The following is a 12640-nucleotide window of genomic DNA, read 5'->3' as shown; positions in this document are numbered from 1 at the left end:
ACCACCAAGCTATGCGCCTTCACTTAATAAAATTAAGATAATCGTTTTAATTTTTTTCTATCGCTATGGAGAAGAAAGATGAAGAATTGTATGGCTGCTAACACTATTTTGTTTTCTCATTTATAAAGAAGTGGGGTGGGGGTGGAATTTTCACTAACATAGAGAGAGGCTGGTATTTGCTAGTTTGAGAATCACTGCATTAAACAGTCTTCCAGTATACTTTCTGTTTCAATTTTATTTCTCGTTTAGTTATTCAAAACAATAGTTAACGTGTCAACATGATACTACCAAGGAAGATAACTCCGTGTATGACGTCTTAAATATGGTAATAGCAAAGCGTCATAATATAAGCTACAAACACGTTTTAATGCAAACAAAATATTCGTAAATTCTCTAGTTAGTGTTGCTTCCAGAAGTTTGACCTTCCAGCATGGCAAAATTAAATTAGTTCTAATGTAGATTATTATAAATCAATAGCAATGATAAACAAGCAAAAATTATGTATGATAAAGCAAGAGGTTTTAGATAATGGTGATATATTAATGACATTTTCGAGTTCATATATTTAGAATATTTTATTCAAATATTCGGTGACTTATGAGAAGCGCCAGAAATAAACTCCCAGTGGACCGATTTCGATTCCCGATTAAAGACAATAAATTTCCCTTTGATGTTAGCACTAATGCCGTAAAGTTTTAGTGAAGTACAATACTCTAAGGAATCGAGTGATGGTCAATAATCCTATTTCCCCCTCATAAAATTCTGCGGCCTTGTGCCCAAGTAAAAACGAAAACCCACTTTTTAAAACGTATTTCCCCAGCTAAATTTTGCGAGACGAAGTGCTGGTCTCTGTGTGGCTTAATTTTTACCAAATGCTTTTGTCTAATCGTTAAGAACAATAAAAATGTCCTTGAAAGAAGACTTCTAAGCTATCTGCTTTACATATATATTGCCAGTTCCTTAATTCAAAACTCTGAGTTCAAGTCTCACAAGAATCGACTTCATATTTTTGTTCCCCGAGATCAATAATCTACAGCTATACCACCTACAAAAGAAATCAATATTTTAAGGATTTCTAATGTATTCACAAAATCTTTTTTCTTGTTTAAGTAGACAATATTGCTGATGATTATAATTTTGTATTCGCCGTTAATAAAACTGCTGTAAAATAGTATTCATTAAGAAAATTGGTTACAATTTCGTGGCATTTTCGAAGAAGATTCAAATCTATATAATTTTTATGTGAAAATTAGTCTCTTGCTTTTGTCTTCAACAGCAGCCATTGCGTCTTACGTCATGGTTGTATGTAAGAAGCTTGTTTGAATGCATCTTGATTCGTACTGTTACCTCCTTATATGGCCGAATATGAAAAATGTCAAGATGTTTAATACCAGAAAGTGACTTTGTGAAATATTAGTAGACTACTACTAGTCGCCCTGAATTATGGTAATTATTATATAAAATGTTTGGGTTCAGTTCTTTGGGGCTCTAATTTCAACTTTAGGATTTATCAAGTTACATTTTTCAATGACGATGGAAATATCTTCAATTTTTTTCATTCCCAAATTTACTTTACTAATTTCTTGGAGAAAAGCATGAATGCCACGAATTCTCACCTCCTGCTTCTTTATACATAGAGGTCTTGTGACTACTTGAAAAAATCAATTATCATTCAATAGGGTTTGAAGATGAACTTGTTTAGTGATATTTTTACGTTTGCATCCATAAAGATATTTTTTAAAAAGATGAAATTTTATTTGTCATTACTATCTTATCGTTAACAATTTTATAGAAAATCGTTAAGAATAAACCATTTTAGTATAAAATAACAGAACAAATACATGAAGATATAACCGGCCATATTTGATAATAAAATATGCATCTAATTCAAAGTGTAATACAATTAAACTGAGATATTGTTGGGCAACTATTTATGTTATTTCTAAAACGATAAATAGAATATATACTGTAGTTAGTTAGCATCTGGTCTTCAACTTTTTTTTTTAGTAAGTAGATTAAAATCTGAAAAGTGAAGACCAGATGCTGATTGCAACGTTCCTTGTATACTAACGGCTAAATTAATTTTTGAAAAACTAGGTCACCAACAGTGGTTCAGCAACAATAAGAAGGTACAAGTACGAAACTAGTCTGTTATAATTATTACTAACGAATTCGACAAAAACTATTTAAGGTTAGAGAAAATGTGTTATTGAAGATATTTTGAAAGAAATTCTTAATTAATAATTCAGAAATCTGACTCAATCGAAATCAATAATGATCTGCAGGAATCATGTCGGTTTAGTAGTAATATGAGACATTTAAGTCTCTTAAATCGCTTATTCATCAGTCAGATATAACTTGACCTACTTCGTCAGTTTCTTTCGTACAAATATATTAAAACATCGTACTAATATTCTAATATATATATATAGATAACGTTCATTTTGCCCTCGCGAGGGCAAAATTTTAGAGTGATGCAGTGATCCATTTTTCTCTTAAGTTCATAAATTATGAAAAATACCTGAAGCTATGACATGCTTTAATGACAAACGTTCCCGAGTGAACAGAGAAAACTAAGATTTGAAATAAAATATCTAACGTTTCTTAAAGAGTTTTTCACCGTAGAAAAGCTAGATATTTCCTTTCTTCTGACGCACTCACTATTAAACTTTTGCTTTAAACCATATTGATTTTTGCCAACGTTTACCTTGACTATTCTCCTTCAATACTAGTGATTATATTTCTGAAACCAACTTGCAATATGTAACATTTCTATCTGTTAGCTGCTACCTGGATAGTGTTTACTAACACTCCATACGCCTCCACCCAAACTTGTTGTTTCCAATATCGCTTCTTGCATTCATCACTTGCCATTTAGAGAAGAGAGAGAAAATACTTGTGTGAATTACATCATATACTGCAAGTGGATCGAAACGTTCCATATATACTTATTTCGAACCATAAATTAGAGTTAGTCTGGTTTGGTTTGTTCCATATTTCCATAATAGCATAATTTTACAAACAGCAAACCCAAAGAAGCCCAACAAAAAAATCTTTGGACAATGTCAGGAATGTAACATAAGCAGAACCGAAGACACTGTCCTCGATGACATCGTAGTGCCACTGATTTCTTTTGATTTGGCACGAAGACAAATTCTGTAGCATGGTCGACAATTGAATTAACCCAATTATATAACTGGTATTTATAATAATAATAATAATAATAATAATAATAATAATAATCATCATCATTATTATATTTTGCCCCCCCCCCAAAAAAAAACAAAAAAAAACGAATGCAACTTTAAAAATGTAGAAAAATTCTAAATTGCTGCATATTTATTTTGCAACTTCAAAGAACTGCTCAGTCGCACTCTTATAAACGAGTACCAAGAAATGTAATAATATTTCCCTACTCGAGTACTTCGAAAAGTTAGCACGCGTTATTTTAATTAGTAAATAGCAATTATTAATATAAGAGATGGTTTCATTGCAGACGGGAAAGATGGAGAACAACAGGCAATAATAGAAAGAAAATCAAAGGGAAATGATGGGGAAGAGAGTAGAAGTAAGAGTAAGCGCCATTTTTATTTTCTGGTATGGAAAACGTGCGTTGAATGAGTGTTGACGTCAGTGGGTACCACCATCATTGCAGTTCTCGTCATCAGCCGGCATGACCTACATTGTCGCTTCATAGTTTGCCTATATTGGCTAGCAAGCTGGGCAGACGATCAGCAGTGAATGAGTTAGTTAATTAAAAGAAAGATACAGTGAGTGAGCAAGCGTGCTACACACTCAAAGAATAACTGAAAGCGAGTGAGTACAAAATGCAAGGGAAATTGAGATAGAGAGTAAATAAACAAGCGAGTTATACTGATTGACTGAAAGAGTAAATGAGTAAGAGAAGAACGAGTTGAGCGCAGCTCATTTATCCTCAACACGCAGCAGGCACTATCTATGAACACGTACTCAACCTCTCACTACAACTTTATTCTTCCTTCCAGTTCTCATTTTTTCTGTCATTCTCACATTTCTTTCCCATTTTCTCCAATTATTGTTATGTATTAAAGTAGCTATTTGTTTATTTATTCCTTTCACTTTAGTTGCATCAAACGTCACTCGGCGTCACGTTGGTTGGCGGCTTTCAGTAACGTTAATAAACGTCAGAATATATTAGCATAATGGGTTAGCCTGACTGACAGTCGGGAAGTCACTACATCATAAGCATACTTATCCGGTTAACAGATATTCCCGCCTGAATTATACAAAAATATATTTTTTAAATAACTATTTTTGCAGAACAGACGAAACTCATCTTGTGAAAACTAGAGATAAGGAATGAGAGAAAAATGTAGATCGATATTAAAATACAACGATGGGATATATTTTCAGTTATGAATGCAGTTTTATGAAGAAAAGAAGAAATCATTTTGTAAAATAATGGAATAATAAGAAATGACTGACATTATTAATTAATTGCTTTGTGCTATTTGACGAGACTTGCTGACCATTCTGAGTACGATAGAGGTCATGGTAGCTGAGAGGTCAGTGTTGGGATTACCCGGATGTAAATCTACGAAAGCCTGGGGAAGAAATGACGCCATTTTGGTTTCTGCAGAGACTTACTCTTGGCAATGGATGGTGTGCTCCAGCCGTGTTGGTATTTGGAGCGTAAGAAACGGATTTAATTGCTACCCGGATGTTTGATTCCTGATTAATATGGTAAGTTTTATATATTTGATTTGATTTTGGTAATTATTTTGTCTTATTAAGCCATAATTTATTGCTTACTAGAAGTCTGCGTATTGTGATTGTACGAAAGGTTTCATGCTTCGTATCGGTACCATATATCTTCTGAATCAATGACATGTTACGAAAGGGGGTTTTGGGACAGTTCTTTTTGAAATATATCTAGCATCAATAGATATTTAAAATATAATATTTTATTGAACTTTACCATGTGTTTTTTGTAACTTCGTTGTTCGTTGATGAATCCAGTGATACTTTTTGTTGAAGTCAATTGAATGTCGGCCATGTTGGGATTTGGTCATGATTATGGATCTGGGTTAACCCATGTTACCCCAGAAACCATATAAATAATTAAATCGATACATTTTTTTTTTTATTGATTTGATATCTCGCCCATTTTCGGCAGATTGCCAAAGATGTATATGTCTACAGCTATTGAGTATATTTACATTAGCTTGTACAAAATGTTAAAATATGGTTTCACATTTATTTCAAGACATACCTTTGCTTATGAAATTAAAACCAGTTTTACTCTATTTAGCTTAACTTTAGACAGTGCTAATTAAAGCCATGTAAATTATTGTTCGTCTTGGTAGCTTTGATGCGCTTATATTACTGTTCATTTAGTCGAAACTCACGATCTTTGCGATGATCGTGAGTTTGTTTATAAATCGTACTTAAAATACAGCTAAACCTTAACCTTTAATAAATAAATTTACATAACTATTCGATGTATTTTACTTTCTTCAATACCTATGAAGTACACATTTCCATAGTTTCGTTCTGGCATTACATTAATATTCGTACTAACATTTCTTATAATACACTAGTTTTATTTATGTATATAATACAACCGGCAGTTTTTTTATTTCTCTGCTTAAAAGACACCTTTTTCGTTTTGTACCATGTTAAAGTAAAAATTACTATACTACCATTTGATTTTAGCAACGTAATGTAAAATTGATCTCGTTTTCATTGAGGTAAAGGTGTAGAACCTTGTGGAACACCATGCGTATTTTCATACTCGATTTGTTTGCAACTAACTTATATATTATTAGTATTCGTTAATTTTTTTTTTGTTTCAATGTCATTTTATTTTTATACATTTGATAACCAAGCGCGTATATGTTCTTCCATACTATAATGTTCATTAGGCGCTGCGTATAACATGAAAGAAATCATGAAGATTGTTTTGAGATAGTAATCGTGTTCCTAGACATCAACTGTTCTATTTGGCCTTGCTATTAAGTTGAAATATGCTAGATGTCTTTATAAAACCCGAACTCTATAGTTTGTCTTGCCTATTTAGAAATGGTCTTTGACTGATTTATTTGCTGCTCTCGAAGCGTTCTTCTTAAACTTTGGTTTAAATAAGCGTTGAAGAATAGACCATCATATTTAGAATGTATTTATTTGTTAAAGATCGTACATGAATATTGTAACTTCTGGTATTAACTAATTTGACAATATGGTGTCAGCACATCTTTAATATTTTGTTTTTCGTTTATTTGGCGCTTTAATTTATTAGGTCACTAGATCAGATGGTTTTGGTTTATGATTCTGCAATGCATATTTAGAATGTATTTTTATTACGTAGCTGTAAAGAAAATGTCTGTGTTGTAAACATTTAAATTATGAGTTCTGGTTGTGATTAAAATTTCTACGTTGAGTTGGACATGCTTCACGCTAACAACCATTACCTTTTGGCTTGAGCTCTTTAAATGAATTCATTAGTTTGTCTTGATCCTGTATTATTTTCGACGAATGAATGATGTTTACATTCTATGCTATCAACATTTTTCAGTTTTATAACGACACTTAAGCCATTAGCTACATTTTAATTGATTTAAATAGACAAAAGCCTTTTTGATTTCTGTGTTACGAACTTAAGTTTATAATAATAATAATAATAATTTAATTTACATTATCGATCTTGTGGACTGGATATTAGTTTATGGTTTTAGATTAGACTTACTTAGTAAATTGGAAGCATCATCTTAAATCACACATTCCTAAGACATGCGTTGCTGTCAATAATATAAATTGCTGTCTTTGACTTTATTTCTGAAGTTGATACTGTATACCCAATATGTTTCTATTATAATTTTCCCCTTTCTCTGCCGTTTTCGATTTCCCTTGACCATGTTTCAGAGCTATGGTGTATCATTTTATCATCAGATGATTCGTCCACTACGAGAGAAAAAACCTTGTTAGAGTAGGAATTAGCCAACTATATTGTAATTATGAAACAAAACGTATGATCGAATATGTCAAAAACATACCACAGCAAAAATATTCTAAACCAATATTCTACATTTTCATCTTAGATTTTATAGCTATTGTAAATGCATTTAGACTAAAAGCACCTACAACTCGTCACACATGTTCGTCAAACGCAAGCAATATTTTGTCTTTAAAGCATTGAATGCAGAATTAATAAGCGTAACTGTAATCACGTTGTCGTCAGAAATGTTGGTTTAAAATGCATTTTAATAAAATTATAATGCTTAGTGAAATCCTTGGTAGTAATGTTAAAGTATATTTACTTTCGTCTAATAGCAACATGGCTTAATCGAACTATTCAACTTGTATCACTGCAACATAAACCAAATGGATTGTCATATGAACTGAGTTAATTAGGTCCAAATCTGATCATATTATTGGTTTCACTTCATGAACAGGCTGATGATATCTGATTTTCTGAGAAGAGCATTTGCAAATATTTCTGAGACATTGTTGAAAGCTAACCCTCCTTAAGCAAAACTGTCTCTACAATGCTTACTGCTAGCTTTTACTGTATCCTATTTCATGGGTGAAAAGTACATCCATGTATTCAGATTGCTTGCTTACACTTTTGAAATTTTAGTAATCCTACAGAAGTGAAAGTCAACTGGAACAGGATTTAAGTCATACAGGTCTATGGAAGTTCATTTCAACTACAGCAGTTTGACTCTTGTATATTAATTAGAAAGAATAGTTGTGAAGGTTTCTGTTTTTATGAATATTATCTGTGGTTGTAGTGGAAATTCATTGAAATGGTAGTTAAATGGTGTTGTATATACATTTTAGACAGTAAGTGTTAAAAGGCATATTTTGATGGTATGGAAGAAACAAAGTAGCAGAAATGTCTAGGTAAAAAGCCTGATATGATGTTTTAAGAAATATTTACAGCAATCCTGAAAGAGGTGGGAAGTGTTTGAAATTGCAAAACTGAATGATTTTTTTTCATGACTCAATATTTTCCACTTTGCCTGTCTCGACAACATTGTTGAGCAGCTTGGTAGGAACTTGGCTCAATCACAAATGTCCTCTCCACTAAACATCCATTTGTTAATATGACATTTACTTGTTACCTGACAAAGATAATCACTGATATTCTTAGTAGATACTCCTTTGTAACAGTCTTTTGGAATCAAGAGATTTGCATAAGCTTTTGATCATCTTGGTGTGATTCAATTATGGCCCTGTATTATATCTGAGAATTTTGCATTTAAGAAACTTGTATGCATCATATACTCAGAATTGAAATCACAATTCTGTCATTCTCCTTTGAAATCATAATTCTGTCATTCTCCTTATACCTAATGTATCAAATATACACAACCATTTGATGTCTCTTTACTACTCTTGTATGTAGTTATAGATGAATACTTCAAGTTTTACCATTGCTCTTCAACTATTGTAATTCACTGTCTTCAAAATATATTTCTCATATTTGTTGCTCCAGCTTCCATCCAAACTGACTGAAGATCCCAATTCATGTCTTAAAATGTTTGCTCTTTTTTGGAGAAGAATATTGTTAAAATAACTTCACTTATTGGAAACAAATTAAATTATATGGAAGACCAAAGCATTTGCCCATCATTCAATAAACTGCTAGAAAAATTGAGTTTCATTTTAAGGAATTACTCTGCAATTCAGTGTCTCCTTTTCATTGCAATTACCCTAATATTTCACGAAAGAAATTTGTGTCACTTGTCACTAGAACATTCTTTATTTGGATGGCTCTCTGAACCTGAAAGAAATTTTGCTTTGATGGTTTAATCTTAATAAATACAAGCCAATGGTAAATTATGTTAACTGATTGATGTTACTCATCATTGTGCTTATGTCAGATACTTAGATGATTGAATTGACTTTGTCTCAGCAAAAGCCTCATCTGGAAAACTGAGTTTTGTAGTAAATTGATTAAACTCTGAAAACTGTTCCATTGATGATTTCTGCAATGTTGGCTTACTGATGATTTCAGCCCAAGCAAAATCTGAGTCAGTGACTGCCTCAGTGACTGCCTCAGTGACAAACTGTGGTTCAACATCTTTGTGAATGGCTATTGAAAAGGAAATTCACACAAATTTCTTCATCTCTTGATGAAACATCTGAAAAATGCCAGAAAAGCTCAATTTTCAAAGTGCTGGTGAATGCTATGAAATCATTATTACTACTTCCTATCCAGTTGCATTATGATATACTTTGGTTGCAGGCCAGTAGCTGGCCATTTGCAATAAAACAGACATGTTTATATTATTATTTCAAAAACTGAATAAAATGGTTCGATTCTTGGCAACTATTTTTCATCACAACAGTATTGATGTTTAGTAAAGAATCAGCTATCAAAAACTAACTCATAAGAGGGAAGGGTAAAAATTAGAAAACAATCTTTTATATGTAGCAATGAGTTGACTGTAACATACTGTACCAGGTGCGACTTAACCAATTATTGGAGTGTATGTATATTTTGATTGCACGAGTTTTGACCAAGTTTGCTCTACTAACTCTTGCCTGAAGTAATAATTACTTCAAAGCACATCTCATCTTGGCTTTGTTTTTTGTACATATTTTTACACCACTACCAGTGGTGCAAAGACTGAATTATTTAGCTGATTGACACACTACCTCTTGAAATACTCTTATCCTCTTTTCCTTCTCAAAACCCTCCCGTAACTGTCTCTAACCCATCAGATTGTTTTATCATTGTGTTAGCAATGTAACTCATTCTTCATTATTATAACTACAACAGCTCATATCTTTTGAACCATCTAGTACTTACAGTCATATAATTGGTCAGAGCTAACATTACCTGTGGAGGAAATCATCTGCTGTCACTAACATGGAGTCACTTACCAAACTTTACAGTATCTGAAAAAGAGAACCATCAAGAAAGTAAAGGATATCTTATATCACACATCCTACAAGTTATCTTGCTTGTCAAATTGTTTGAAAAGATCTCTTCTAACTTGACAGGATTCTCCTAGTTGTCACCTCAATCAAGAGAGCTCTTCATTCATACAAACGAAACAATCACATTTTCTACCCATTTTGATTTCAATTCCACACTGCACACTTACTCATCATTCACCAAGTGCAAATATGTTTCTGATCACTCCAACCCAGTATATTCTGACAGTGTTTCCTCTATTATTCTTTGTGTTTTTTAGCTAGCTCCTCGCTCCAGCCTCTTTAATATTTCTCTCTCTACAAGTGTATCTTAACCTAGGGAAATATGTAACCCTATGTCTCATTCTGAAGATGGTTAGCTCTGTGAAGTTGCATCTTATTATACTTACTTCTAAAAAGTGATGGAAACTAATTATCAACCATCTTCTTGAATAATTTTTTTGTCCCCAGTGACCACTGATAGTTACCGTTAAGCTAATTCTACCAGTTGTCTGCTCACATTCATAATTCACCAATGATCTCTTAGCTTTTGGATTTTCAGTGAGATCAATTGTTTGCCTTTGACATAGGCAAAACATTTGTTCCTGTCTGGTATAAGAATCTCATGGTCATGTTGCTACATATGTTATCTCTTGGATTAAATTTTCTATTGGACTACTCCGTCATAGCATGCATTGACAGTGCTCACTCAGCTATATTGTATTAATTCTTCAATTTATACATTAGTATGTGATTACTTCAGCTGAAAATGGTTTCTATCTACCTCTCTTTTCTTAGATCAGAAGCTTTCTGTCAGACTGCAATGTGTTCCAACAGAACTCTGTCTTATCCCAAGGTTTGGTAATGTCTTCCACACTCATTTAGTCATTAATGACATGCTTGTAATCACTAACAACAATGTTTCTTTGCCAAAGATACCAAAAGTACCACCCTTCACATCCTGCACTTAAGACATCACACACAACCTAAACACTTCATGCTAGTCATACACTACTTCATAAAAGCAGTTTATTCAATGTGTATTCAACAATATAATCTCTTTCAGAAGCTCATATTGAAAGTCCTGTCAAGAAAAAAAAGAGACTTGTAGTTCATCCTCTCTAGTCAGAAACAGTATGGTCTCTCATGACAATTCTACTCATATAACATTATGAAAATTACACGACAAAGGGTATGATTCCTCTTTAGAGTCGAGAAATATTTCAGCCCTGACCATTCTGCAGGCCCTCTACAACACTCAAAATTCAGATTGGATTACTACTTGCATACAGTGAGTCATTCTGTTGCCATACCTTCCCCCAATCCAAGACTGCATCCAAAAGAGACCTTTGCTTAATTCGTAATTCTTCATTTACTATCATGCTACAACCACTGGCTGGCATTTACGGTTTTCTCTCTTTGCCTTTTTCATGTTACTAGAATGACCTCTGTTCTTTTGAACCAGGAAGCTGCATATTCTCACAATACAAGTACCCATTATCCTTACTACTATACTTCCCTCTCAAGCCTTACAGGAAACACCATACCATGTTTTTCCCTCTTAGACTTGCATCTCCACCTATCAACGTTTTCCTACAGACATTGAATCTACAAATGTTGAGGCTGAACATCAATCTTGCCAATCTCAGTGTATTTATTAAGTTCATGGACACTGCTTTTCCTTCCTAACTTTCACATGTTTATATATATATGTGTAAATATATCTGGGATGGTGCTGATGTTACACAAGCAAACAAAACAGCATCCAGAAATGACCTGGCTGGTTGGCAAAGACTCACCATAGACTCACTGATTTCTGCTTCTCTGAACAGGGGGCCTATTCATTTACACCTATCTCTTTTTTGTAATCCATTCAATCATTATTCCAGAACTAAATCCCTGGAATTACTTGTTTGACTTTTATTTATAGGCATCATCTTACAGAAGTTTAAGCTGAGTTTCATTTGCATTGATTTCACCAGCTTGTGAGGGCCTGCAAAAGTTTTAGAGATTGTCCTTCCTACTCTGATTAATAATAATATATTTATTTTCCTTGAAGTTGAGTCTTCAAGGAAAATCAGTTGGACGTATGTTAGTATGACAATTAATGATATATCGAGAAAAGCTGATGGTCCATCTGAAATTATTAGAGGGTAGCTATAACTTCATACATAGCTAATGAGATAGTACAGAAGGATGTCATTTCTATAGTTCTACTCAAAAGTAAGGATTATGTATCAAGGAAATATAGTTGTGTATAACATTTTTATGGACCAGATAATTTGTTCTTGATTTTTTAATATTTTTTTTTGCCTATTATGAACCAAATAGTGAAAGCTGTAGAATAATAGTAAAGATAATGTAAAAAATTATAGTTGCAGTAGGTATAATGATGTAATGTATTTTTTTACATAGATTTAGAAACATGCTAAATTTTTGTATCAACATAAGATGTATTTTTTAAAAGACTATACTTTATCTAGAAGGATTGGATTTGAGGTTTTGCGTATGTGTTAGTTCAGCTGTCTTGTATTTGAAGTGGTTTCAAAAGGCTTAATGTTCAAGGTAGCTTCTGTTTTCAGGTTGCCTGATTTTTCTTGCAGAATATAGAAACTGCATACATTTTGAAATTTGAATGCATGAAATTGTACTAGTGGCCTATGGATCATTTGCTATGTAAACATGATGATAATTATCCATCTCATTTCTCCAGTATACTCTATACTAATTGGCAACA

At 32.8% G+C, this 12640-nt stretch overlaps 1 protein-coding gene and 1 long non-coding RNA gene across 23 annotated transcripts in view; both read left to right on the top strand.

The window, feature by feature from the left end:
• Positions 1–1317: 1317 nt before the first annotated feature.
• LOC149135966 (uncharacterized) lies at positions 1318–4437 on the top strand. Its single transcript, XR_016241373.1, has 3 exons — positions 1318–1446; positions 3497–3574; positions 4300–4437. It is a non-coding gene; the product is annotated as an uncharacterized LOC149135966 (long non-coding RNA).
• A 162-nt stretch (positions 4438–4599) lies between these two features.
• The window catches only part of LOC106883563 (uncharacterized), a 105826-nt gene continuing 97785 nt past the window's right edge, over positions 4600–12640 (top strand). For 17 of the 22 annotated variants that reach the window (XM_014934703.3, XM_014934626.3, XM_052966890.2 and 14 more), the window contains exon 1: positions 4600–4722. In XM_014934703.3, coding sequence (XP_014790189.1) covers positions 4720–4722 — 3 coding nt within the window. In that variant the 5' untranslated portion in view covers positions 4600–4719. Of the gene's footprint in view, positions 4723–10701; positions 10760–12640 lie in introns of all 22 variants that reach the window. The other 5 variants (XM_052966889.2, XM_089350295.1, XM_089350289.1 and 2 more) reach the window with 1 other exon arrangement.

This window comes from Octopus bimaculoides, chromosome 4 (genome assembly GCF_046866305.1).
Source record: "Octopus bimaculoides isolate indiv1 chromosome 4, ASM4686630v1, whole genome shotgun sequence".
NCBI lineage: Eukaryota > Metazoa > Mollusca > Cephalopoda > Octopoda > Octopodidae > Octopus > Octopus bimaculoides.
Note: the sequence above shows the minus strand (reverse complement) of the source record. Positions and strands in the feature narration are given on the sequence as shown.